General features: G+C 40.5%; 1 protein-coding gene across 3 annotated transcripts; it reads right to left on the bottom strand.

Annotated features, from left to right (window-relative positions):
* Positions 1-435: 435 nt before the first annotated feature.
* EXO1 (exonuclease 1) lies at positions 436-27980 on the bottom strand. Of its 3 annotated transcripts, XR_013540470.1 has the most exons (15): positions 27852-27980; positions 26280-26464; positions 25380-25499; positions 23967-24090; positions 22596-22733; positions 20645-20857; positions 19038-19225; positions 17591-17687; positions 16689-16917; positions 15991-16243; positions 13306-13795; positions 8130-8234; positions 5179-5364; positions 2582-2775; positions 436-796 (listed from the first exon to the last, which is right to left on the bottom strand). XR_013540470.1 is itself a non-coding variant. In XM_020787469.3 (14 exons), the coding sequence occupies exons 2-14, from the start codon at positions 26438-26440 to the stop codon at positions 652-654; spliced, it is 2457 nt and encodes an 818-aa protein (XP_020643128.3). In that variant the 5' UTR covers positions 26441-26464; positions 27852-27974; the 3' UTR covers positions 436-651. The 3 variants fall into 3 exon arrangements, 2 of the variants coding, with proteins under 2 accessions (XP_020643128.3, XP_020643145.3); XM_020787469.3 differs by lacking the exon at positions 5179-5364 and having other exon boundaries at positions 27852-27974; XM_020787486.3 differs by lacking the exons at positions 5179-5364; positions 8130-8234 and having other exon boundaries at positions 27852-27976.

A 27980-nucleotide genomic window follows, 5' to 3' on the forward strand; every position in this document is an offset into this window, starting at 1 on the left:
CTGTAAATTGTGGGTCAGCAGGCTGCTCAATGGCAATGTCTGGTGTGATTTGTATCTAAATGCCAAATAGACACTTCTAGTAAAAATGTTTTTTGTATAAACCCATTGTGACAACTTTCATCCTTGCCACCAATCAAATATTTTTCTGAATTCAAAAGGTGAAAATCGCTTATGATATTTAGACTTTCGTAAGGAAAAAGTATGTGAAGGCCCAGCAGCACTTTTAGTACTCTCTGAAAGAGCTGTGAGACAAAGACTTTAAGAAAGATGTGATCCTTCATTATTTTTAAGCTTTATGCCTCTTTATGCACTGTTTGGTAGTACATTTCACAGATTAAACAATTACTTTTCTAGCAATTTATTCATTAGCTGCCATTTTCCTAAATGCTTCTCATTTTGTTTCTTCATCCATAATTGATATGCTCAAGCAAGCAATTTGTATCAAAATGTTTTATTCAAGCTGGTATTAAATAGCATTGCTCATCTTGCCTTGAAAATACAAGATATGAAAAAACTAAAAATTTACAGATCATGTCCAAAGATATTTATGCAGTACTTTGATTTTTATATCAAAGGCAACATTTATTTGATTTTGTTCAGAAATTGTAATTTATCAATGATTATAAAATTGATCAAATCTGCAGCTCCAGTTCATTGAAATATTTTCCTCTGTACATGACCAAATTCAGGTTTATTAAAAGCATCATCATCCGTTTCAGGAGTTAACTGAATGTTGTTATCTTTGATAGGAGACAATGGTTTTGGTTTTTTACAAGATGATAGCTTTTCAGACTCCCTGCAAAAATGAAACAATTGTTGTATGATTAGTACTAACAGCATGTACAGATTATTCAAAATCATATCTAAATTGTGAGACTGTTTTTTTCATTTGCACACTTTTGCAGTTTTCCACTAATTGAGAAGAGCAGCCCCTCCAAGTAAATCATTGCAAATGGGAAGAGACTGTGATCTTCCACCTCAGGAACTCTGTGGCCAGGGGTCTTTTCTTCTCAAGAGCCAAAATAACAATAGGCAAGAGCTGCAGCTCAGGGGCATGGGCACATGCTTTACCTGCAGGTCTCAATCTCTGCTTCTAGATTTCCAGGTAAGGTTGAGAAAAAAATGAGGATGGAGTTGTCACCAGTATTGGACTAGAAGGACCAATTCTTTGATTCAGTGTAAGAGAGCTTCTTAGGTTGCTAACAATGGGCAGAAAAGAGAGTGCTCCTCATATTTTATTTATTTATTAGATTTATATCCCGCTCAGCTAGTCCAAAAGTCTACTCTGGGCGGTTCACAAATTTAAAACAATAAAACCAATAAGCATATATTATAAATCCAAGATGGCAAAAGTATAGTGGTGCCTCGCTTAGCGACGTTAATCCGTTCTGGAAAAACGTTGCTAAGCGATTTCATCGCTAAGCGATATTAAAAAGCCCATAGAAACACATTAAAATGTGATTAATGCGTTCCTATGGGCTTAAAAACTCAGCTTCAAGCGAAAATCCTCCATAGCGCCACCATTTTCACTGTCTCTTAAGCGAGGAAAAACAGCAGGTGGCCATTTTGAAACCGCCGATCAGCTGTCTGAAAATGGGGGCTTTGCGATGATTGCTTCCCCGTGATCATCACAAAGCGAAATTTCCCCATAGGGACCATCACAAAGCAATCGCAAAAACTCCGTCGCTAAGCGATTTTGTCGCTCAACGGACCGATCGCTAAGCAAGACACCACTGTATATGAAGTTAAGATGCAGCAGGAGGGAAAGCCTGCCCAAATAGCCAGGTTTTATGTTTGTTCCTGGAAACACCCAGAGAGACAGCCAGGCAAGTTGTTCCAAAGGTGAGGGGCCACTGCTGAGAAGGCCCGGTTCCTCATTCTTTCCTTCCGGACCTCCCTCAGCATTAGGCCCCTCAGCTGCCCAGCCTGGCTAGAACAAGTGACTCTGGCAGAACTGGGTGGGAGAAGGCGCTCTGCCAGATATCGAGGTCCTAAGCCGTTTAGGGCTTTACACGTAATCGTAAGAACTCTGAAACCAACACAGAAATGAATGGGCAGCCAATGTAAGGCAGGCAGAGTGGGGGAAATATGGTGGTATCTTCTCACCCCAGTAAGAAATCTGGCTGCCGCATTCTACACCATCTGAAGTTTCCACATCAGTTTCAAAGGCAGCTCCACATAGAGCGCATTACAGTAGTCTAATCTTGAGACTATGAGTGCATGGACCAAAGTGGTGAGTGCCCCTACATCAAGACAGGGATGCAGCTGGGCAACCCGATGGAGGTGGAAATGTGCAGAACGGACCACTGATGACACCTGGGTCTCCATGGTGAGGGCCATTTTTTATTTTTACTTCCCTCCACCTAAAACATTTCAGTTTGTTGTTCAACTGAGTTGTATAGTTCATAGGTCTCATTAAATGTGGAAAAAGTCCTTAAATGATTTATCTTTGTCTCATTTTTTACATCAGACATGTGACATTTTAACAGGGGTGTGTAAACTTTTTATATCTACTGTATGCAAATGAAATAATTGGAAATCTAGAAGAAGCAGATTATATTTTGATTAAATAAAAGTTCACCTTTTAAACTGGAAGCTCTTCCACAAGTCATTAATTGTCACCTGAAGCCCCACTTTATTTTCAGCATCATGTTGGCTTTTCTTCTTCGTCTGTGCTATTTTCTTACTTAAGCCACTAACTTTGGCAGGCACCAGTATCTTGCATTTTGTCACAGCAGGGGACTGCACGGAAATGGTTTTACGTAATCCAGGAACCTACAGACAAAAGAAAGATCATCATTTGTTTTTACTGATGTACTAACATCTGTCACACTACACCGCATTGCAACAACATGCCCAGAAGAAATATGACTCACTGAAAAACTGAAGACTATTATTATACAATGCATATTCCCAACAATTGTAGGTTTACAAAACAGCTTTTGGTGTGCATATTCTTTGGGAACAAGCATATGCCTGAAAAAATATTCTTCTAAACAGAAACTGTTCAGAATTTATTTCACAAACAAGCGTAACTGCATCATGTTATGTTTGGGAGAGGAGTGCAACTCTGCTGCCACATGGGATATGCGCCTCACACTGGTGCGACAGGCTGCACAACTTATTTGGGTTTCTTTTAACCTGTTTGCCTTTAGAAGAATATTGTTAAGACTCCACATAGCAAGAGTGGGCATGCCATGGGACAACAGCAACATTGTAACTATCCAGCATAAGCAAAGGTGAGAGATCTGATCCGAATCAAGAGGGCCACACATTCCCTAACCCTGTCATAGAGGCTAACCTATATAGAAATCACAGCTGCCACACATTCACAGCACTGGATCTTCAGACATTTGTTTATCTGGCATGCCTTAAGGCAGTATTATTTATACCTTACTTTTCTGCAAAATATTCAAGGCACCTTACAAAACAATTAAAATGTAACTAAAAATAAGCATAACTGCAAACATAAAAATTCTAGGACAGCAATCCTTGGTAGCAAATTGTACTGAATTTAGTAGGGCTTACTCCTAAATAAGCCCTACTAAATTCAGTACAATTTGCTACCAAGGATTGCTGTCCTAGAATTTTTATGTTTGCAGTTATGCTTATTTTTAGTTACATTTTAATTGTAACGTGGTGGCGCTGCGGGCTAAACCGCAGAAGCCTGTACTGCAGGGTCAGAAGACCAAGCAGTCATAAGATCGAATCCACGCAACGGTGTGAGCTCCCGTCGCTTGTCCCAGCTCCCGCCAACCTAGCGGTTCGAAAGCATGGAAATGCAAGTAGATAAATAGGGACCACTTTGGTGGGAAGGTAACAGCGTTCCGTGTCTAAGTCGCACTGGCCATGTGACCACGGAAGATTGTCTTCGGACAAACGCTGGCTCTATGGCCTGGAAACGGGGATGAGCACCGCCCCCTAGAGTCGAACACGACTGGACAAAAATTGTCAAGGGGAACCTTTACCTTTACCTTTACTCCTAAATAGCCACCAAGATTGAACAAAATAATAAAATCATAATTGAAAAGCAACAGTCATAATACTTCTCAAAGTGAAAAATAATTGAACACTACCATCTTGTTGAAAAGGAAAGGGTCTATAAAAGACATCTAAAAATAAAGAGGAGGATCACTGTTGATTTCAATCAAACATTTCAGCTTTGGTGCCCCACATTAAAAAGTCTCTCTCTCTCGCACCTGCCCATCTAATTGTAAAATGGAACAAAGAACGAGGCTTGTAAATATTGACTAAAATCTGGAGAGGCTCATATGGGTAGAGGGGGATCCTTGAGGTAACCAATCCCTACGAATGTATAGAGGACAAACAAGCACATTTTTGCTGGGGGAAAAAACAGTGGGTGAAATGATATGCCTCTCAATTTACCAATGTGGGAAAAGGAAATTACACAGCTGATTTTGCATGTAACTTGCTTTAGAATTACTTGCCTAATACTCGTACATTGTGAAAGCTGTAAGTTTTATGTGTGCACATTTGGAAGAACCATCTCTTCTTAATTATTCCTTGATATCACTGCCAATATCCTATTGCCCTGTATGGCACATGCAATGGTCTGCATGGAAGAGCTTTTCTAGTACCTCAACAAGGAGGTAGCCCATGTAAACCCCAGTGAAGTGCAGGCTGAAACTCAGGTTCTCCAATAAGAAAAGTCAAAGTATTTCTATCTTTTCTATTTTAAAACCAAAACTAAAAACCATGTTAAGATTGCATATACATTGACACGTCTATGTGTAATTCAGAGAACAGTTCATGATTCTGAAAAACAGCTTTTATAAGCATGAGCATTCAGATAAGTATACAGAAAACAAGGGGAAAAATCATCATAGCACTTACCACAAGATGTCACTGTAATTCAAAATATGTCTGTGTGCCTCCCCACATTTATATTCAAACACATAAAATATATTTATATTCAGAGTTTATTTAAAATATTTTACCCAGCCTTTCTCCCCCAAGATACCTTACAACAGTGAAAGACAATATTTAAAGTTGAAAAGTTGAAGAGTTCTGTTTCAGTTAATAACAAAATAAATATTCTACAAAACAATCTTATTAAACATTATTAGTAAATAATAGTCACTGAAGGTGCTGGTTGAATGTTAACTAAAACTTGACCTTTAAGTAGTCACATACAGATAAAAGCTGAAAGACCTCTACCTCAGCCTTTTGTTGTTAGCTGGTGAAGAGGTACAGGAAGTATTTGTGTAAAAAGCATTTTTCAAAACTTTTGAGACACTGCTGCTGATTCAACGCCACCTGTACTGTAAGCTGTAACCTCATTAGTAGTCTTGAAGTATAATCATGGATCTCACATCCTGACCAAAATCTTTTGCACTGCTACACCTGTATAAGTTAAAGTTGTGCAAGAATTTGGGCAAATAATTGCATAATCAATTGTGAAACGAGGCACTCAATGCAGACATAACAAACATAAAGGCACAACTTTATGCTACAACAAGTGCAGTAGGATTTTAGCCTCTATATCATATTCTCAAAAGGAAGATGAGCATTACCGCTGAAATACAAAAACGAAAGCAAAGGAATAGAGTCTTGAAGCAGAATGAAATGCTATGTTAAATATGTAACATTCAGCCGATCTTTTATTTTCCACTCATTAATCAGCACGTGGGATGGCGATATGGATTAGGCTCACCCCAAGGGTGGATGAGTATTCAACCTGATGCTCAGCCAGTTTTAAAAATTAAAGCCTCACAGGTGTGCAGGGGCTACAAAAAACATCAATTGGTTTAGAGCTTTGTTTGCTTGAAATTAGCATCCATGCATGGAAAGGACAGGTTTTATTTATTAATTAGATTTATATTCATTCCACCAGAATGGCTTAGATGTCTCCCTTCATCTCCAGTTTTTATCTCATAGCAAGTGTTAGTTTAAAACTGATAAGAGAGAAACTTTAACACCGCCCTACCTACGTACAGTCAGTCTCATTTGGATTGGGGCACCTGGGCTCTTCCTTGCAAATTAAGAAGTCAAGGGCATGCAGCTTGCCATCATAGGCATCCTTCAGTCTCGAGAGACTATGGTAACATGCTCTGAATCGAGGGGTGTTCTCTCCAGAGCATGAAGCCTGGGTAAAGGAATATGGAAGATAGGCTGTTACCCAAGCAGCAGATCCCCCCTCTCCACGTTGCTGAAGTGTTCCAATGGAAAGGCAAGAGCCAATACAACTGGTTCCAGCAACGTCGCAAGAGTTGGCAGAACGACATGAACTGCCTTTGGGACTCCAGCTCCGGATTTTGTCTCTAGGTTAACTCCTGAAGCCTTTTCCATGAGTGGATATAGCCGCAAGGCAGCAGAGGTTGGAAATCAGAGTTTTCCTTCTCCTAGATGGGCTGCCTTCCATGGCTGACGAGCCCCACCTACCCGGCCTGCTCTTTAATAGTGCTGAAGTATGATCCAACCCTTAGAACTTTCTTGCCTCCCAGGTGTATGCAAATCTAATTAGCTTTCCTATTTACCATATTAGGGCCAGAGATAGAATCAGAGAATTTGAGAATTTCAAACATAACTGGCCTTCAGCCTCAGCCCAGATGTCCTTTTAAAACTGCCCTGCTCTACTTTCACTTAATCCTCGCTGTGGTTCAGGTCAGATTGGACATGAACCACAACAAGGCTCAGGCTATTGTTACCCTTTGTCTTATTCCTTCATGAGCAAGAGGGGAGAGAAGTAATTATATGTAGCAGATGTGTGTCATTCTCAAGTGGTAACTGTTGTAATTGCTGCAAGCAGAGAGGGGACTTGAGACTCAGAGCAACTGGTTCCCTCCATGGCTCCCATGTAGTGGATTCAAGGCAGATATGAGATTTGAAAAAGAACCATCTTATTTGCAACTTAGTCTCATTGTTGCAATGTTCACTGGTTAGTTATCACACCACCATTGAAAACCGCAACATGAGTCTGAGTTGTTTAACTTACTGTTGTTCTATTAGCTTATCCTCATGCCCATGTCTATTTTCCAGTCAGGATCTCAACGTCCTTGTGCTTTACTTTTCCTTTTCTGTCAAGAAGTACCATTTCACCTTTTTGTGAAGGGTTCCTTCTACAGATGTCAATACATTATTTTAGTGTGCTGCTATGGATTTTCCTGCTTTCTTTTTTCAGGCATGATCTCAGATTTAGCCAACTTTAGTTAGTTTCTCTGTGAAGTGGGTTTCTGAAGAACTCAGAAATGTGCACTCCCATATTACAGTGGTAAGACTCCAATTCATCCTTGAAAACATGAGCTGTCAAAGAACTTGTCCACTTATCACAGAGAAACCGGTTTTTGCTGGAGATGAACCTGTATTTCAATTTTTAGATGAATGAACTCTGTAATGTGGAAAACGTCTGTCAGTGTTTCCAAGCTCCCGTATTTCATCCTTCCTCCCACAGTGCGAGCTTCACATTTTCCCGTTCCAAACAGTCCATCAGCCTAACCTTCTGTGGCCACTGAACAAATGCAGTCCTTAGTATGCTGCTTCAAAGATTCCTTCCTGGATTAACACCCACCCACCCCGCAGTTCTATGTATTCCTCCCAGAAAGTAGTCACATTTTGTTCAGTAGTGTGTTCTCATGTAAGAGTGAATGGGAATTGCAGTGCAATGGATTTTCCTTTCCTACTTTTCCCTTTTCCAGGGATCTGAGTTCTTGAACACACTCTTCTCTTGAAGGATACATAACTGGAGTATGGGGTGAGTATAAAGGAGGCTATATGCCTCTTATACCAGCTCAAAACCAAGGTGAATTACTGTAGTTACTTAAGAATATTTAGAATTTTTGTAAAGCAGAAAGAAGGGAAGCAAGCTGCTTGTACCTGACTCCACATATACTCTACATATCCAACCCCCATGGCTCTGCCCAAGCCCCAGATGCCACCACTTAATTTATAGCACAGAATGGTCATGCACATAATTAAGATCAAGGGTACATTGCAACCAGACCATAACCTCTGAGATACAATGAGAAAGACATTATGGAGAAATACGATAAAAATTTGAAGTTCACAACCCTAATCATTTCCAATTCAATTATTATCTGAAAGACACAACATGGTGTTTAAATCCAGAGGAACTACAGAGAGACTTAAAGAACAGAAAACATAAGACATACCATACTCTTGACCACAGTGTCCGTCTTCTTCACACGTACTGAGTCAAAGAATGGAGAGGTCTGAGAATGCAGATTACAGGCTGGCTCTGGATTCTGCTCAGATTCCTTTGGTGCAAAAATTCAGCATTATTTTCGCTCAAATACAAATTGGCGTGTTCACAAACTAATTGAGGAATTTAATGCTCACTAGTTTTTTGTTTTACTCCTTCATGGATTGCTGCCTTGTCGTGGCGAAGGGGCTTGAGTAATTCAGAGAAGCTATGGGCTATGCTGTATAGGGACACCCAAGATAGACAGGTCATACAGCTCATACTGGAGAGTTGAGCCCCTTAGGTCGGAAGATGTCCAACATGCTATTGAGGAAGAGCGGATGACAAGGACAAGTAGCTCCAGAGCTAATGAAGTGGTTGAGCCAAAGCTGAAAGGATGCTGAGCTGCAAATGTGCCTGGAAGTGAAAGGAAAGTCCGATGCTGCAAAGAAAAATACTGCATAGGAACCTGGAATGTAAGATCTATGAACCCTGGTAAGCTAGATGTGGTCAAACAGAAGATGGCAAGAATAAACATTGACATCCTGGGCATCAGTGAACTAAAATGGACGGGAATGGACAAATTCAATTCAGACGATTATCATATCTACTACTGTGGGCAAGAATCCTATAGAAGAAATGGAGTAGCCCTCATAGTGAACAAGAGTGGGAAAAGCTGTACTGAGATACAATCTCAAAAGTGATAGAATGATTTCAATACAAATCCAAGGCAGACCTTTCAACATCACAGCAATCCAAGTTTATGCACCAACCACCAATGCTGAAGAGGCTGAAATTGACCAATTCTATGAAGACTTACAACACCTTCTAGAACTGACACCAAAGAAAGATATTCTTCACATTATAGGGGACTCGAATGCTAAAGTAGGGAATCAAGATATAAAAGGAACAACAGGGAAGTTTGGCCTTGGAGTTCAAAATGAAGCAGGGCAAAGGCTAATAGAGTTTTGTCAAGAGAACACGCTGGCCATCACAAACACTTTTTTCCAACAACACAAGAGGCGACTCTACACATGGACAAAACCAGAAGGACAATACCGAAATCAGACTGATTATGTTCTCTGATGCCAAAGATGGAGAAGCTCTATACAGTCAGCAAAAACAAGACCTGGAGCTGATTGTGGCTCTGATCATCAGCTTCTTATAGCAAAACGCAAGCTTACATGGAAGAAAGTAGGAAAAACCACTGGGCTAGTCAGGTATAATCTAAACCAAATCCCTTTTGAATACACAGTGGAAGTGAAGAACAGATTTAAGGAACTAGATTTGGTGGACAGAGTGCCTGAAGAACTATGGATGGAGGCTTGTTACATTTTACAGGAGGCAGCAACAAAAGCCATCCCAATGAAAAGGAAATGCAAGAAAGCAAAGTGGCTGTCCAATGAGGCCTTACAATTAGCAGAGAAGAGAAAGGAAAGAAAATGCAAGGGAGATAGGGAAAGCTACCGAAAATTGAATGCAGAATTCCAAAGAATAGCAAGGTGAGACAAGAGGGCCTTCTTCTTAAATGAACAGTGCAAAGGAATAGAGGAAAATAATAGAAACGTAAAAACCAGAAATTTGTTCAAGAAAATTAGAGATATTAAAGGAACATTTTGTGTAAAGATGGACATGATAAGGAACAAAAATGGTAGGGACCTCACAGAAGCAGAAGAAATCAAGAATACACAGAGGAATGATACCAGAAAGATTTGGATGTCCCAGATAACCCAGATAGTGTAGTTGCTGACCTTGAGCCAGACATCCTGGAGAGTGAAGTCAAGTGGGACTTAGAAAGCATGGCTAACAACAAGGTCAGTGGAGGTGATGGCATTCCAGTTGAACTATTTAAAAACTTAAAAGATGACTCTGTTAAGGTGCTAGACTCAATATGCCAGCAAATTTGGAAAACTCAGCAGTGGCCAGAGGATTGGAAAAGATCAGCCTACATCTCAATACCAAAGAAAGGCAGTGCCAAAGAATGCTCCAACTACCGTACAATTGCACTCATTTCACACGCTAGCAAGGTTATGCTCAAAATCCTCGAAGGTAGGGTTCAGCAGTATGTGGACCGAGAACTCCCAGAAGTACAAGCGGGATTCCGAAGGGGCAGAGGAACTCGAGACCAAATTGCTAACATGTGCTGGATTATGGAGAAGGCCAGAGAGTTCCAGAAAAACATCTACTTCTGCTTCATTGACTATGCAGAAGTCTTTGACTGTGTGGACTACAGCAAACTATGGCAAGTCCTTAAAGAAATGGGAGTGCCTGACCACCTTATCTCCTGAGAAACCTATACATGGGACAGGAAGCAACAGTTAGAACTGGATATGGAACAACTGATTGGTTCAAAATTGGGAAAGGAGTACGACAGGGCTGTATATTGTCTCCTGGCTTACAGTGGGGTCTTGACTTGAGAACTTAATCCGTATTGGAATGCGATTCTCAAGTCAAAAAGTTCTCAGGTCAAATCTGCATTTACCATAGGAATGCACTGAAAACCATTTGATCCGTATCTTCTCTTTTCCGTCCATAGAAACTAATGGGAAACTGCTGTTCTGCCTTCGACCACTAGAGGGGGATATTTTGTTTCTTTTTTTCTTAGGTCAAGAAAGGTTCAGGGAAGGCAGGGAAAATACAGTCCAGGCTGTACAGTACCAGGCAGTCTGAAGACTGTCTCCCAATCCACTCTCTAAACGCTGGGAGGAGTGAGGAAGCAGACAGGCACCCTTTTCACTGGCCAACAGTTAACTGAAAGTTCAAATTTTGCACTTTCCCTGCCTCCCACGTGGTTTTTTTCAGTTCTTAACTCAAATCTAAGTATGTAAGTCAAGTCAATATTTTCCTATGAGAGTGGTTCTTAAGTCAAGATGTTCTTAATTCAAGCCGTTCTTAAGTCAAGACCCCCGCTGTATTTAACTTATATACAAAATACATCATGCAAAAGGCCGGACTGGAGGAATCCCAAGCCGGAATTAAGATTGCTGGAAGAAATATCAACAACCTCAGATATGCAGATGATACCACTCTGATGGCAGAAGGTGAGGAGGAATTAAAGAACCTCGTAATGAGAGTGAAAGAGGAGAGCGCAAACAATGGTCTGAAGCTCAACATAAAAAAAAAACTAAGATCGTGGCCACTGGTCCTCATCCCCTCCTGGCAAATTGAAGGGGAAGATACGGAGGCAGTGACAGATTTTACTTTCCTGGGCTCCATGATCACTGCAGATGGTGACAGCAACCACAAAATTACAAGACGCCGTCTTCTTGGGAGGAAGGTGATGACAAACCTAGACAGCATCTTAAAGAACAGAGATATCACCTTGCCAACAAAGGTCCATATAGTCAAAACTCTGGTTTTTCCTGTAGTGATGTATGGAAGTGAGAACTGAAGAATTGATGCTTTTGGATTGTGGTGCTGGAGGAGGCTCTTTAGAGTCTCCTGGACTGCAAGAACAAACCTATCCATTCTAAAGGAAATCAACCCTGAGTGGTCACTGGAAGGACAGATCAGGAGCTGAGGCTCCAATACCTTGGCCATCTCATGTGAAGAGAAATCTCCCTGGAAAAGACCATGATGTTGGGAAAGTGTGAAGGCAAGAGGAGAAAGGGACAACGGAGAATGAGATGGTTGGACAGTGTCATCGAAGCTACAAACATGAATTTGCCCTAACTCTGGGAGGTAGTGGACAACAGGAGGGCCTGGCGTGCTCTGGTCCCTGGGGTCACAAAGAGTTGGACACAACTTAACAACTAAACAATAATACAGCAAGTTTGTTTAAAGGGATGTGGTGGCGCTACGGGTTAAACCGCAGACGCCTCTGTGCTCCAAGGTCGTAAGATTGAATCGACACAATGGAGTGAGCTCCCATCGCTTGTCCCAGCTCCTGCCAAACTAGTAGTTCAAAAGCATGTAAAAATACGAGTAGATAAATAGGTACCAGCACAGTGGGAAGGTAACAGTGTTCCCTGTCTAGTCGCACTGGCCATGTGACCACGGAGACTGTCTACAGGCAAACGCTGGCTCTATGGCTTGGAAACAGGGATGAGCACCGCCCCCTAGAGTTGGACATGACTGGGCTAAATGTCAAGGGGAACCTTTACCTTACCTAGTTTTTTTTAAAGTTAAAGCCTAAATCCAATTTGTACCCCTATTACAGTAGACCCTATGAACAAATGCAATTCACATAAATGTTGTCTCACAGGTCAGCAACGTATTGAGTGGCATTACTATGTAGATTTATGCCTAAGCAACTGAAGATCTATTCTGAAGTACAAATGGCCTAAAATGTACAGTTTAAATGCATATTGCATACAAAGAACAGAACTGGTAGAGCTAACTTTCAAGGACTGGAAAAGGTAAATTAAGACTGTAATTCTATATCCACTTGTTTAGAAATAAGTACAGTGGTGCCTCGCTTAACGATTGCCCCGCTCTATGAGAAAATGGCTTGACAATTAGGTTTTTGCGATCGCTTTTGCGATCGCAAAATGTTTTAAATTGTTTTTTTTTCATTTAACGATGATCGGTTCCCTGCCTCAGGAACCGATTTTTGCTTTACAACGATCAAAAACAGCTGATCGTCGGGTTTCAAAATGGCCACCAGCTGTTTAAAATGGCTCCCCGCTGTGTTTTTGGATGGATTCCTCGCTTTACAGGCACTGAAAATGGCTGCCCCAGGGAGGATCTTCGCTGGACGGTGAGTTTTCAGCCCATTGGAACACACTGAGGGGTTTTCAATGCGTTGCAATGGGCTTTTTTATTTCGCTTTACGACGTTTTCGCTCTACAGCAATTTCGCTGGAACGAATTAACGTCATTAAGTGAGGCACCACTGTACCATTGAACCTGGTGGGTCTTATTTCTGAGACTACATGTATAGAACTGGTTTGTAAAAAATGCAGATATATTAGTCTTAATTTGTCTCCTTGACAGAGAAAATGGAAGTGGTAAGCTATTAGATAAGGAATCTGTATACTGGTTTACAATAGCAGGCAGTTTGGCAGACAGACCAAGAATTTCATAATCAGAAATCATGTTATAATGGAGAGTCATATATATAACAACCACAGTAAAAAAGAGAGACACCCCCTTGAGACAGCTGCAACAATTTAACTGCTTAACCAAAACACAGGGTAATGATCTTACTCTGTCAGCAATATTTTTCTGGGTCATCTGTGATTCTTCAGATATGGTTGGGCTTCTTTGTGACAATGTGTCCAACTTCTGTTCCGATAAGTACCCCAATTCTTTGGAAGATGATGAGTCTTCTTTCAACTCTTCGCCAAATATGGAGCTAACTGTCCTTGATACAGGTAGGCTGCAATCCTGGTATGGTGCTTTGCTGGGTGTCTGTCGGCGAAACTGCTTTACCAGTGCTATGGCTGAGGCTGGGCTGGATGTCCCAGGTCTTTCTGCAAAGCTTTTGGACCAACTAAAACAGCTGGTCTGGGATGCCCCGAGGGATGGGGGGGATGTTTTTTCTCTCTCTCTCAACTTCAGTGAACAAGGACTGCTGCCTTCTGTTTCTTTACTTTCTGTCTCACCAGTTTGACCACACTCTTCGCTATCTTGTGATGGCTGGGCAGTGTCATCTTTTGATACACTATCAGGAAGATCTATTATACTGCTGAAGAACCTATCATGCATTTGAAGAAAAGAGGAAGCAATGGAGAGGGAAGGATAATGAGAAAGATACTTTTTAACCATATACATACATCTAATCAATCCAGAGCTCAAATTTCAGTAAAACTGAAAGAACAGGAACTTTAGTTTTTTAAAACACCATTCATATCATTTATTATGGAGATGTGTGGATGCTGAAGTAAAATAACCAACAAAGAGCATAGAATTTAGTGAATTATATTCTATGGTGGTTGGACAATCTGTGTTCCTTCCCCCGTGTTGTTGGGCTGCAACTACTATCATTCTTCACTATTAGTTCTGTTATTCTGTTATTTGGGGCTGACAGGAGCTGACATCCAATGTCTGCAAGGCCACAAGTTGACCACCACCAGCCTGTTTTCTCGAACTTTAATTACTCCCTGAACATAATCCAAAAACACAATAGCTAAAACAAGGTTAGCAAGCTCTCTATTTTTCCTAGCTAAAATCTCCTTGTCGCTTACAAGAGAATGACAACATACACTTCCACCTGAGTTCTCAGAGGCTTATTGACCACATTACAAAAGAAATCCAAATACATTTCATCACAGAGGCAGCCAGAACTCTGAGATTGAGGAGACCAGCTACCACTTTCTAGTAAAATCATCATATAGTTTTAACTATATGTTTTAAATGATTAATTATGTCATTATACTATGTATATAAGCCTAACAGACCAGCAGATTTCTAGGATGAATGTCCCTGCAAATTATAGGAGCAGAAAGCACTGGCATGAAAATGTTTGTGCGTAAGTATGCTTGGAGGCTTTCCATTGAGTAGAAGAAAAACAAATCTTTCATGATGCTAAGCTTCTTTTCCTCTTGCTCCTGTTGCTAATCTTTTACTCATCGAATTTATAAAAAGAACTGTGAGAATATATGCTTGAGAAAACAGAATGCAGGGTGTATTGCCAGGACAAAAGAAAGAGAAGCTAATATGAACAGGAAAAAATCTGGCCTTGCATACCACTTGGCCTCAGTCAGTTTCCATATACAGTACAGATTAGATCTATAGCTTAAAAATTGCAGGCTTTTGCTTATCTATTTTAGTTGTGTATGAACAACTATTTTGTAGTCCTATCCTGTGTGAGTTTTATTCAGTCCAGTCCTGTGTGTAGCTGGCCATATCCTTTCTTGGGACCAGTGTTATAAAATGACAACCCTGGTAACATGTCCATTGTATGCGGGGGGGGGGGAATGCTGCCTCCACCAAAAGGCATCCTTCTCTAGCCATTTTTCCAAGAGTACAGCAACCAGGCAATCAAGCAGGATGGTATTTTAAAATGGGATTTTGATGGCCAGCTTGTTAGATTTTTTTTAAAAGACCCTAAATTGCCTATATTTATTCCTACCTACCTAAAAATATCAGAACGCCACTTCTCACCTTTATGGGAGAAAGAACTCCCACAAAGTGGGTGGGGACACAGAGTCCTATGTTCCGCTCTAGTGAACATGAGAAAGGGTGGGTTTCATCCCATATGTATACTCTTGCACTATTTATACTGTTGCTTCTATGATGAATCCTGAATGCATTTCAAGAAAACAGAAGAACCTTATACGGACTTCAGTTGTGAACCATTTATGTTAAAAAAGAGTTAAACTTGACTTACCTTGACCAATTTTGACCTTAGTTGCTTTGATTGTGTAACAAGTAAGACAGTAGTCATAATGCTTTATAGAATATTTCCTTGGCTACTGCATAATACGAACAGATGAAACTGCTTCACTTGATCAGTCTCCCCTCTAGTATTTACCTAGATTGCCTCAACTCAAATTCTAAGTGGTCTTAGAAGAGAAGTCTAATTGGCTACATGAGAAACCCCTGTGGATCACATCTGGCCAGGGCTGAGGGTTCACTATCCTTATTCTCTCTTGCACATGCCTTAAAATATGAGTATATGAAAGTCACTGTTAACATGTCAGCATATTTTAACAGCAGTGAACAACAGCACTGAACAGATTTTCAATGGCATCAGTAGTTCCTGAAAAGCAACCCACTGTATAACTTTCATTTCTTAACTGCAGCATAGATGTGATTACATTATTTGAATTCTCTGCTACTCTGCTTTTGAGAACTACACTACTACTATTTTTTAATGAAAAAGGAAAATTGCAAAGTTATTCATAAAGAACTAAACTTTTACAAAATGAGCTTTAAAAGTGGGCATACCTGCTTCTAGTCCCTGGAACAACAACTGCACCACTCTCCTTGTTTTTCTTCTGCAGAATGTAGGCAAATTTATTCCTTACTCTAGGTGGGGGGGTTGAACATTCTTTGTTTTCGCAAGAGTCGCCTGAAGCCAGCAACTTCAAAGATTCTGCAGCAACAGCTTCATGCTGTTCACCATCTTCTTCATTGTCTGTCTTGGGTTTTTTGGAATTTGTAAAATACTGACTCAATAGATCTCCTTCTGATATCTCTTCTGAACATTAAAAAAAAAGAGTAAATTACACTTAAGTCACAACAAAAATACATTGTAAAATGTACATTTTCTTTGTTGAAAAAATAAACTTTCAGCAAGTGGCAAAAACACATTAAATACAGCTGTATTTATCAGAGCAGAAGGAACAAATGCTAAGCTACCAAAAATTAAGTCAATATGGCAGTTCACAGCAGTAGCAGAAAAACAGATCGATACACATAACTGGACTGAAAATATTTTCGAAAGATACCAATTATCTGTGTTGCTTGGATTCTTCAGTGTTGCATATTCTTCAAAGCATTTCAAGAAGCAAAATACAAGAAGGAACAGAAAACAAACCAGCTGTGGGAAAAACTAGTTTTGAATCTCAAACCTACAACACCATCTTAAGAACAGAAACAGAATTTTCTTTTTTAAAGACAACATCTTTAGAGATTTAGGTTACCATGCCTTGGCCTTTTTGCCAAAAATGCCCTGCGGGGAAGTTTCAGTCCTTTTGTGTTGATTTGCTGCTCTGTGCCTCTGGTAGTGGGTTTATCTAACAACAGTGCTGTATTTGTGGTAAGTTTGACAGGGGAACCAGGTTTGTAATTCCTACTCCAAATACTCTTTAAACCAGATGGCTTCTTGCTAGTGTGTTCATCATCCCAGCCACGACTTCTTGGGTGCACAGGCTATATAGAAAAAGACAAGGAAAAAAAAACACATTTTGGAGAAGAATTACTTAAGATTGCTTCCCCTGGAAAGTACAAAACTGCAAAATTGTGTCAACTGTGGACTCTTACTCAAAATCTTTTACAGTCTTTCAATCATTATTTGCCACAGGACTCTGACTCAAAGAAAATCCAGGATGGAGGTCAAGACCTCTAAGTAGTTAAGTCAGTGACAGAGGTATTTCCTTTTCATATATACCTCATATTTCCCATGGGTAAGAGAAGAAAATGTTGACAGGCCTTGTCTCTATGGCACTATGTGCTGTTTCTACTGCTCTAGTTTCTTGTCTGAGTGTGGTACATGTACACATGTACGTATAAAATACCATTGTCACCACTCTCCAAAAAATACTGAGAAACTAAAATCCAATCTGATGCCACTGCTCCTGAGACCTGAAACCTTTGCTCCCCAAGGCAAGGCTTGCTGATGAAGAGCTACATTTTTGAGGTAGGATGTGTAATGACAAAACATAGAACTTTTGTAGGATTATCAAGGTCCTTTGTGTCCAAGGTTTCTCCAACAAGACAGGTTACCATGCCTTGGCCTTTTTGCCAAAAATGCCCTGCTGGGAAGTTTTGGCATATTCCACATACAATTTCAATGAAAATTTTATGCCAGCATTAAAAAAGTTACCTGTTGAGCATCAGGATTGTAGTTATCAATTTGCTCCATTGTATTGATGTCTTTATTTCCAAGAGCAATCTGAAAAGCAGTGGTATCTCCAATATGTCTAAATTAATTGAGTTAAGAAAAATGCAGGTCTTACACTGGTAGCTTTACCTTCAGAGTGTCATTTTACATTTTCCTAGCCATTTACATAATTGATAGAACTCATGAAAACAGAGAATGTGTTAAATGGAAAAATGAAAATTGAAGTCTTCAGTCTTTGTTTTAACTGGATAGATATCTCATAATTAGTTTATACAACTCATGTAAAATCTACATTGGAATGAGCACTTAACATTCTCTGCATTTTCAGTGAGCTAACAATAAGAACGATGATTCAAATGGGCAAATGATTATTCAATATTCTGTGTTATTTAAAAGAATATAGTTTACTCAAGCCTAATACTCTCCCAAATACATAAAATATGCTAATTTGTATTCGAATACAAACCATTATTAGGAAAATGTTGATTTTCCTTTTGTCAATGCACGAAAGCAATCTTTCCCAAAGTGTGCGCCGCAATGCTTGGGTGCACTGCCGAGCCTCCCAAGGGGGGCCATGGGAAACGGAAGGGAAAACAGAGAGAAGCCTGTACCTCCACCAGCCGCAGCTCTTCTGCAATGTGTGGTGGTTCCAATCCTGGTTGCCTCCTTGGGCTGCATTGCTCTCACCTTGCCACCCTGGGTGAGGTTGCTGGTGAGGCTGCTCACTTATGGATGGGATGGGCTGTCTCCCAGCCCATGGAGCTGTCTCTGACCCCAACAAGCGGCTCCATCCACCAGGGACTCCGTGGACTATCGATCAACAGGCCATGGAAAGTGAGGCTGGTGGGAGGAAGGCATACACACCACCATTGTCACCACCCTCACAATAGGGGCAGCTCTACACCTCTCTACCTAACCCCCATGGCAGGCAAAGGGGCCGAGCTGCCAGGGGTGGGGATGGATAGGGACGAGAGCTGTCCTTTCTGGCTCTGCCTCCTTGTGAGGTGTTGCAGGCTGAAGGCCACCCCAAGGAAGCAGAGAAGGAGGAAGAATCCCACCCACCTGAGACTGAAGGCCCAAGTGATCCAGCACTGGTTCCAGGCATATGCCTCTACAGATTTTTAAATAATCTTAAAATGCACTCACTGTTCACCATTTACTGAAATTACAAAACAAACAAAAAACCAACAAAGAAAACACCAAGTTCAAAGTTCTAAATCCATATTATCATCCCTTTAAAATTGACAGTATTTTTAACTTTGTGAAGCCATATGTACTAAGAATTTAAAGTTCCTGAGTTCAGAAGGGCTTATTTCCAAGTAAAAGCCTCAAATGGCAGCCTGGAAGTATTTGTCTGGAACGCCAAAGACGTCATAAAAGGGAAGCTATTATAAATAAATGAGTGATCTTTTTATTTGAGAAAGGATACTTCCCTGCATAAAGCAGTGTTTCTGGATCAATTCCATCTTCATATGCATTCAGAGGAACAAGTTTTCGCCTGACTGGATCAAAAACCAACTGATACAAAAAGGTATTATTGGCACGAATAAATCCTTGTATGTAGTCATCAGGCACCAAAATATTCATCTTTAGATATTGTCCCATTTTCCCAATAATCTGGTACAGAAAGGAACACATTATGTAATATGTAGTTTATTTGGAAGAAAGAACAGCCACAATAACTTGGCTCCTAAGTTGCTTTTCCATTCACATACAAGGAGGGGTGATTTCCACCAACTCCTCCCTCCATCTGCAACTTCTCACACTGTACCAAACAATCCTTTATGCCAGCAGTTCCCAATCTTGGGTAACCCAGGTTTTGTTGGACTGCAACTCCCAGAAACCCTTGCCAGCACAGCTGGTGGTGAAGGCTTCTAGGAATGGCAGAACACTGGATTATGCAAGGTTGGGAATCGCTGTTCTAAGTCACTGAAACAGACTTTCACAGGGGCACTGGAGACCAAGGGAGTAAAGAAAGCATGTTCTATTCGTGGAATGAAAGCTAGTATCAGATCTGACATTCTGAACATTCTTAATACAAATGTTTATTATGTACTCGATAACAGATATAGTTCTTGACAAACAAAATATGGACAAAAGACATAAGATCTCTGCAAAACCAAAAAGGACTTTATAAAGGAAAGTTTTCTTCTGGTATCTCTTCATAATTAGTGACATACATTAGAATCTGTACTACAAGTTATACTTTTTCTTACTTCTGTTTTTGCTTCTTTTCAAGGATTCAAAATCAAAGACTTCCTCCCCAAAAGGTTAGAAGTAGGTATGATTTTTGAAGCAATATTTTTTTATTTGCACTAATTAATGAGAGTTTCCCCCCGTTTAAAATGCAAAACCAGAACACATGTCACAGTCTTTGTATAAAATATGCATAACACACATTATTTAGTCAGCAATTAGCAACAATCATTGGTGCAGTCACAGATTGGAAGTACATAGTCTTTGTGCATGCTACCTGCCATCAAGTTAAAACTGAAAGTAACCCTAACAGGATTTTCAAGGTAAGGGAGGAAGTTAAGGAGTGACTTTACTAGTTCCACCCCACACCAGTGAGTTTCCATATTGAGTGGAATTCCAACCCAAGTGTCCTGAGACTTAGTTCACCACTCTGTTGGCTACATTATAATGGGTACTCTCCTATAAAATCTTTACTCATTTATGATTAGTAAGGACAAACAGGTAATTTGTACGTGAGCCAAATAGATTCGGTAAGAAAATATATTCCGTGGAAATCTAACACAAAGGACAGTTAAGCTATGGTCAACATGTATTAGGAAAAAAATCTAAAATCTCTGCTACTCCTCAAAGTACTATACTACTAAACTGTTTTGCTCCAAAGGTTAACAGAAATAAAATCTGTATGAGGAGACATCAATGTTCCTTTCAAGGAATCTCCAAACATTTCATCACCCAAATTAAATAACCTTACCTTCAACTCCACTTCACATTTATCCTCACTTTCTGCAGAGTTTATTAAAACACAAAAAATGAATCAAAGCCCAATGAACATTATATTACCTTGATAATATCAGGATTGTTGGCTATTTTTAGCAGCTTGCAAGCCTTGGCTAATCCAACACCATAAATTGATGGAAGGTAGTCACAGCCAGAGAGAATACACATGTAACGGAATTTCTCTTCTGTAAACACATCACCAAGCTGTTTACACATTCCTAGCCGAGCCTGGTCAATTTCTAAGCCATTTCCAGACTTGTCAATTTTCAAAAATACCTTCAAACACAAGCAAAATCACAGATGAGTCTTGTCTAGTAAGCCCACATATGACGTGCTTTTTATAGACCATAGCTGGAAATGGACTCTTTCCCCAAAAGCAACATATGTTCTAATATGTTTTATCAGTTCTTCAATATACTTAGCATTTCACTGGATACACTTTTATATCATCCACACACCTCTACAGTATTTCTTCTTTTCTGTGGCTGAAATCTATGATGGCACAATCACTCCTTTACTATATTCTTCCTCACCCCTCCACACCATGACCTTTCATGTCATCTGAAAACTTGTTCCTGGAAGCTTCCAAGCACTACAGAGCAGATTCATGGGCAGGGAGTGGGGAGGAAGCTGTAGATGGGAACTAGGTTCTCCCTATTTTACTAACAGAACAGGTTCCATCAGCAAAATTATGTAACTTAACCCAACAATTTTGTTTCACCATATAGATCATAGTCCTCTAGTGTGTTAATTAAACAAACAGGGAGAAGCATGCCAACTCTGCCCCATCCAACATTTGATCCTATGAAAAGCAAGGAGCCTGGAGAAGCTTCCGTACGTATGGAGGTTCTCTAGATGCCTTTGATTCTAGATTTTCCAGGGTTCTGGCTAGCTCTTTTTTCAGACTTGTTATCCCAATCCTAAAGTTAACAGCAGAGAGGGAACATCTGACACACTGCTTTCCTGGTTAGTTTAGCTAATCTTTGCATAGATTATCTGAATAGGCTATTACCAAAAGTTTTTTTCCATTGTATTCTCAAAGGCTTCTATTATTCTGCCACTCAAAAACTTAGCAACTGTGTATCAAGCCAGACAACTGGTCTAAGGCAGGAGTCTCCAAACTAAGGCCCACGGGCCACAACTGCCCCATGTTGTCATGTTGTTCAGCCCATCTCCTTCAGCGTGTGTGTGCATGCTAGGGAGGCAGGGATGCATGCGGGCAGGCATTCGTGCGTGTAGGGTGTGTGTGTGTGTGTGTGTGTGTGTGTGTGTGTGTGTGTGTGCGGCCACACGCACACACATTCCTGTTCCTTTGGCCCTCAAAAAACTGAAAATATCCAGTGTGGCCCTCACTGTAAAAAGTTTGTAGACCCCTGGTCTAAGGCATGAGTAGGGAATCTGTCCAGGTTCTGTTGTATGCTATCTCCCATCAGCTCGGCCAATGGTTAGACTCCATAAGAATAACACAACAAACGTATTTGGAACACTTTAAAAGTAGACATTCTGTATACTGTATAAATAAATGCCAATCAATTTCGCCCTACACCATTCTTTTCCCTTTCTTCTTCTGTGTTGTCAGAAACCTTCCCGACTTTAAATTTTAAATTTACATAAGGGCTGATTCAGGCTTTGCCCCTCAACCTAATTCTAGTGCCATGTCTCAGATTTATACCCTAAGAAGCAATAAAGTACTTCTTTTACAATTGAAAGGGAAACAAGTTCATGCAAACTGAATTCTTCCAGTCAATCACGGTTAAAACATGTTCATCCTTAGCTAGGTTTTGCACCCTCAGTAGGTTTTATTATTGCTTTGATTGTGGTGATCATTGGTCATTATGTAATAGTTTGCCATTTAAAAAAAGAAGAAGGAGCGAAGACAAACTTGCAGCCCAATCCAACATCTTAACTATAATACTCTTCCTGCATTGAGCCATACAATATTAGGGAGCTGGACTTTCAGATACATTTGAGCCCTGGCCTGGCTCCTTTTAGCAATGAAGCAGATCTTTTCTACCTTTTTACATCCAAAAGCAAGAAGATCAGAATCCTCAGTAATAATAGCCTGGACTATGCCAGTCTTGTTAAGATAGGCTAGCTGAGCATCGGCTTCATATGGAGCAACAATGCAATCTACTCCTTGAGCTCGGGCAGCCTGTGAAAAAGCAACAACAAAAATGATAGTAGTACAATCTTTCATATAAACACATGAATACTGAGTGAAATAACTTGGTCTGCTTATTCCCTTTTCTTAAATAAGATCTCTTCAGAGTGAGTTCACTGAACATGAATTGAAACAGGGGCTTCTGGTATGAACTATGCCTGCTCTACTATGATAGTGCATGTTCCACACCAGAAAGCACCTTATCTGTTTCTTAGATCACCTAGAAATTACAATATAGGAGGAACTGCAGCAATTTCCTGCAATACTTATATCCAAGAATTTGCAATGGAAGTTGCTAATGAACTTAGATACATTTGATTAGCCAGTATGGATAACTGGAGAAATGTCATAGCAAAATGTAAAACAAAAGGCTATGTGTCTACAAGCGTGGTGTAGGAAAGGAATGGACAGAACACAGCAATCCTGGAACAGTATGCTTTTATGAACTACCTTTCTCTGCAAAAACAAACAACCCCCCCCCCAAAAAAAACCCCTTGCATTTTAAAAACTGAGAATGAATTTCCAGACATCCTTAGTTTTGGACAAAAAGCATGGAGGGAGGTTTCCAATGGATTAGGGAGGTTTCCAATGGTTAGGCTTCATTTCCCAAAGCCTAACAGCCTCTGTTAGGCTTCGGGAAATCAAAACTGACCCCCACCCCCAAGAAGTGCCAAAATTGTTTCCCTGCTAATGGGCCTACCTTCCTGTTCCCAATGGATAGGGAAATCAGGCTTTTCTCACATTAACAGAATTATGATTTGAGTATGAAGGGGAAATGAAAAGGCACATACTTTATTATGATATTATGTATTATCTGTTTTATTTTGTGGTTGTACAAGTTCTGTTAGAACTCCTGGATTCTTTGCACTGAATTTTGCATGACTTAACACCACCACTGGACTTAAGGAACAATGCCAGGAATATCACTACGCTATTATTCTTTGCATTTCTCCTACATTTTACATTCCTCTCCACATCTGTGTACTGGGGCTGTATTCCATATGTCTGAAGAAATGGGCTGTAGTCCACTAACAAACATATGCTCACTAAAACCTGTTAGCTTTTAAGGTGCCATAAGACCTTTTCATGTATCTCTGAATCACTAGTCTTCTCTAAAGTGCATATTATGCAACATAAGGGTTAGAGGAAGGACAAAAAGTGTACTACTGGATGTAAAAAGGCAGGTGGTAGCAAACAATCTGCTAATCAAGACATATTACTTACTTTAATAACTTCGCAAGCCATAGCATGTGTAACATTAATGCTACGTGCAAAGCATTCTCTGGCTTCTGATAATTTCCCGTCACGGAGCAGCTGTTTCCCCTTTAGAAGATTTGCTTGTCGTTTTCTTCAAGATAACAAAACAAACCCATCTTCTCAGTGTAATGTAATCATAATTTACCAAGGCTGGCAACACCAACTTTGCCCTATACACAGATACATTTCTAGTCTCCAGAAATTTAAAATGTAACATTAGCTTAAGGAACATAGTTTTTACACACCTAAAAGCTGGATGTACAAAGCTAAAAAAAGGCAAAGAAGAAAGGATAAGCTGGCCTATGAAGATCTAATGGTGTAAGTGACTGCAAATCATATGAAATTCAAATACTTACAGTTTCATCTGGCTTTGTTTAAAGAAATGGTACGTAATAATCACTGTGTACTAATATCATACCAATTTTAGTGGAATTTAGCTGCATTACTTTTTTATGTACTGAACCTGTTTCTTGAATTGCATCACACTTAACTGGGAAAAAACTGCAATCCAGGATGGAAAAATTCTCAAATCTATACCTAAGGATTTTTTTTCAGGTCCTGATTTCTACACTGAGTAGTGTTAGAGGCTAATTTAATAAGTTTAGAAACATGTCGGAATTCTGTAGGCATCCTTCAGTCTTGAGAAACTATGGTAACGTGATCTGAGTAGAGGTTTTGGAACAGCGTCTAGTGTGGCTGAGAAGGCCAATTCCAGAGTGACAATCAGGTGCGTTAGACTACAACTGCTATCAGCTCCAGCTAGCATGCCTGGTGATGCTAAGAATTATAGTTCAACTGATCTAAGTGGCATCAAATGGGAGAAGACTAGTCTAAGATAAGAAGGAAAGTGAAAGAAAGCTTGACACAAAAGATGCTCTGTGTGGACTGTTCTGTTTTCCTTTGTATCCTCATTGGTGAGATGATTCAAGAATCTGAGCCAAACCTCCCCAGAAGAGATAATAACATAACCATACTATTCCAGCATTACAGAAGACAGTTTAGAACTGCATTCAGTTCTCTAAGATCTGTTCTCATTGAACAGGTCAAGGTGTCATCTGTATTGATAAAATCATAGAATTAAAAAGTTGGAAAGGATTGAAAAAAATCACTTAATACAATCCCCTGCCACACAGAAAATACACAGGCAAGCTGTCCTTACAGATGGGCAGTAAACCTGTTTAAAAACAAACAAATATCCAACAAAGGGGAGTCACTACGATATCAGTTTTCATACAATAGCATTAGTCCTTAAAGCATACATTTCCTACAACACTAGCCAGATTTATACATTAAGTTTTTATTGACCATCTTTGGATCTGTAGTTTAAATTTCTAAGACAAGGAGGTCCCCAGTATCTTACAAAATGTAAACATGACTTACTCTCTTCGTGCCTTTTCCACTTCCTTTTTGGAAGGCAAGGTGCATCCATCAAACACAAGAACTGGTTTTACCCCAAATGACTGGAGCATATCAACAAGTTTCATGCAATATGCTACATATCTGTAGGAAAAAAAACACCACTGTCACACATCCATCACAGCATTTCCCCCATAATTGTAAAATTTAAGCTGCTAGAGGAATTTTACTTTTTATGATGTTAAAGCAAATATGAATTTATGCAACTACAAGACTAGAAAGCCAGAGTTATGATCTGTCAGTGCAGCTGGTGCTGTAGCATTTGAAATGTTAATTCTTAGCTTGATGCAGTATTTAGCCTGCTGAAATGAATTAAAATGTGAACTGCCTCTGCTTTTTGAACTAGTACTAGTCATATTAAACACATCTAACAGATCTTATGAGCACTCTAGAAATAAAAGTGGGTCTCAGTGACTGAAGATGATAACAGAATATTCCTATTTTATCCAGACTGTTGTATTTATGGCTGTAATTCTATGCACCAGCTGTCTGCAACATATTTATCTGACAGGATGTGAGGTTTTCACAAGACCACAACTTCTTTAAGCAACTTCAATGGCAATTATTATTTATCCAAGTATACATAATATGCATTTGACAGCATACTAAATGCATCCGATTCTCTTATTTGCTACTATTTCAGGATTATAACTAATAGCATTTGCACAAATATGAACAAGAGAGCATTTCTCACATTTTTTTCAGTGAGCACTTTCTTCCATACAAGACTACAATTCATAGCTTATTTACATTAAAATAGCCTAGAAAGCTAATTCACCTTCCCTGATGATAACAGACTAAGAGCAAAACTATCCCCTGATATAACGAACAGCAGTTCTCTCAGTCACATAGCTTGAAACATACTGATCTGTGGGTTCTCCTTTGGCTAGCTTTTCAGCACATGCGTAGGCTCCTTTGTGCAGCCAACAGTAAGTATCCACAGCAACTGCTTGTCCTTTGTACTTCTTAACATGAGCAGGTTCTGCAGCTTCTTTGATAAACTGGAGCAAACCTTGGATTCCCATCTTGTATCAGTCTGATTCAGCGAGCTAGGAAGAAAACACAAAACTAGCACAATTTTAATTACTTCTCTGAAGCTACTCTACTTCAATGGATATGGGTGCTGGATAGGGAAGTTATAGGTTCTAATCAGCACTGAACTGTGAAACTCACCAAGAGACCTTGGCCCAACCACTTTCTTTTAGGCTGACCTAAAACTCACAGGGCTCTTGTAAGGATACACTTCAGGGGGCATACCATGAACATTTTGCTCACTGGAAGAAATGTGGTTGTAAGTTAATAAATAAATAGGCAAGATGTGAGGTAGAAGGGAGCCTGCACGGGTTTAAGCATACCACCAACACCTGAAAATCTGAAATACAACCAAGAGTGAGGTTTGCAGCTTGAGTGTACATCTGGGCCCGGCGTTCAGCATGGAGAACCAGGTGTCGTTCCACACATTTCCACCTTCGGAGGATTGCCCTTTCTTGATGTGGGGGTGCTCACCACTTTGGTCCATGCGCTCATAGTCTCAAGATTAGATTACTGTAATGTGCTCTACGCATTACAGTAATCTGCACTGTACGTGAGGCTGCCTTTGAGATTGATGCGGAAACTTCAGATGGTGCAAAATGCCGCGACCAGACTTCTAACTGGGGTAAAGAAGCACCAACATATCTCCCCCACACTGGCCGCCTTGCATTGGTTGCCCATTCGTTTCCATGCTGATTTCAAAGTTCTTACGATTACTTATAAAACCCTAAATGGTTTAGGACCTCGATATCTGGCAGAGTGCCTTCTCCCACCCAGTTCTGCCAGAGACACTCGTTCTAGTCAGGCCAGGCGATTGAGGGGCCTAATGCCGAGGGAGGCCCGAAAGGAAAGAATGAGGAACTGGGCCTTCTCGGAAGTGGCCCCTCGCCTCTGGAACAACTTGCCCCTAGAGATCCGCCTGGCTCCCTCTCTGGGTGTCTTTAGAAGTAAACTAAAGACATGGCTACAGTATTTAGGCAGGCGTTCCCTCCTGCTGTATTTTAATATCTATATTTTTACATCTTGGATTTTCATATGTTATTGGTTTTATTGTTTTTAAACTTTGTTATGTCTCCCAGAGTAGACTAAATGGGCGGGGGGAGAACATGACGTGAGACCATTCCTGGCTCGGCCACTTTGTTTCGGTCTCGTCAAGAAAGCATACTGGACTCCCCTCCTCCTTCCAGTAAACAACTGGGGCTGATCTCCTCCTCCTTCCCCTCCTCCTTTAACATTAGGGTCCCACAGAAGGAAACAACATGTCCTCCTCCTCCCCACCGCGCTCCAGCTTCACTGGGAGGGCAAGTCAACCCTTTTAACCCACCCAGCGGAGTGAGAAGCAGGAGAGTGGTCTCCCTCCCCAACCCTTTCCTATCACCTGTGCATTCCTCTCCCAGTACGTACCTGGAGGGGCCGGGGCTGGGGGGGGGGAACGGGCACTGGCGGCGGCGGCGGCGGCGGCGGCGGATCCCCAAGAGCGCGGGAACCTGTGAAAACATCGTTCAAGCCGCGCGCGCCCTCTAGCCCCGCCTC

The sequence above is a fragment of the Pogona vitticeps genome, chromosome 1 (genome assembly GCF_051106095.1).
Source record: "Pogona vitticeps strain Pit_001003342236 chromosome 1, PviZW2.1, whole genome shotgun sequence".
In the NCBI taxonomy this organism is placed as follows: domain Eukaryota; kingdom Metazoa; phylum Chordata; class Lepidosauria; order Squamata; family Agamidae; genus Pogona; species Pogona vitticeps.

What these genes read in the sequence shown, in the direction of transcription:
- EXO1 (XM_020787469.3), bottom strand. Translation starts at nt 26,440, where the DNA reads ATGGGAATCCAAGGTTTGCTCCAGTTTATCAAAGAAGCTGCAGAACCT. An exon ending in GTGGAAAAGGCACGAAGAGA is followed by an intron (nt 24,091 to 25,379) that starts GTAAGTCATGTT and finishes GTTATCTTGAAG; the next exon opens with AAAACGACAAGCAAATCTTC. An exon ending in ACACTGCTTTATGCAGGGAA is followed by an intron (nt 17,688 to 19,037) that starts GTATCCTTTCTC and finishes CAATTAATTTAG; the next exon opens with ACATATTGGAGATACCACTG.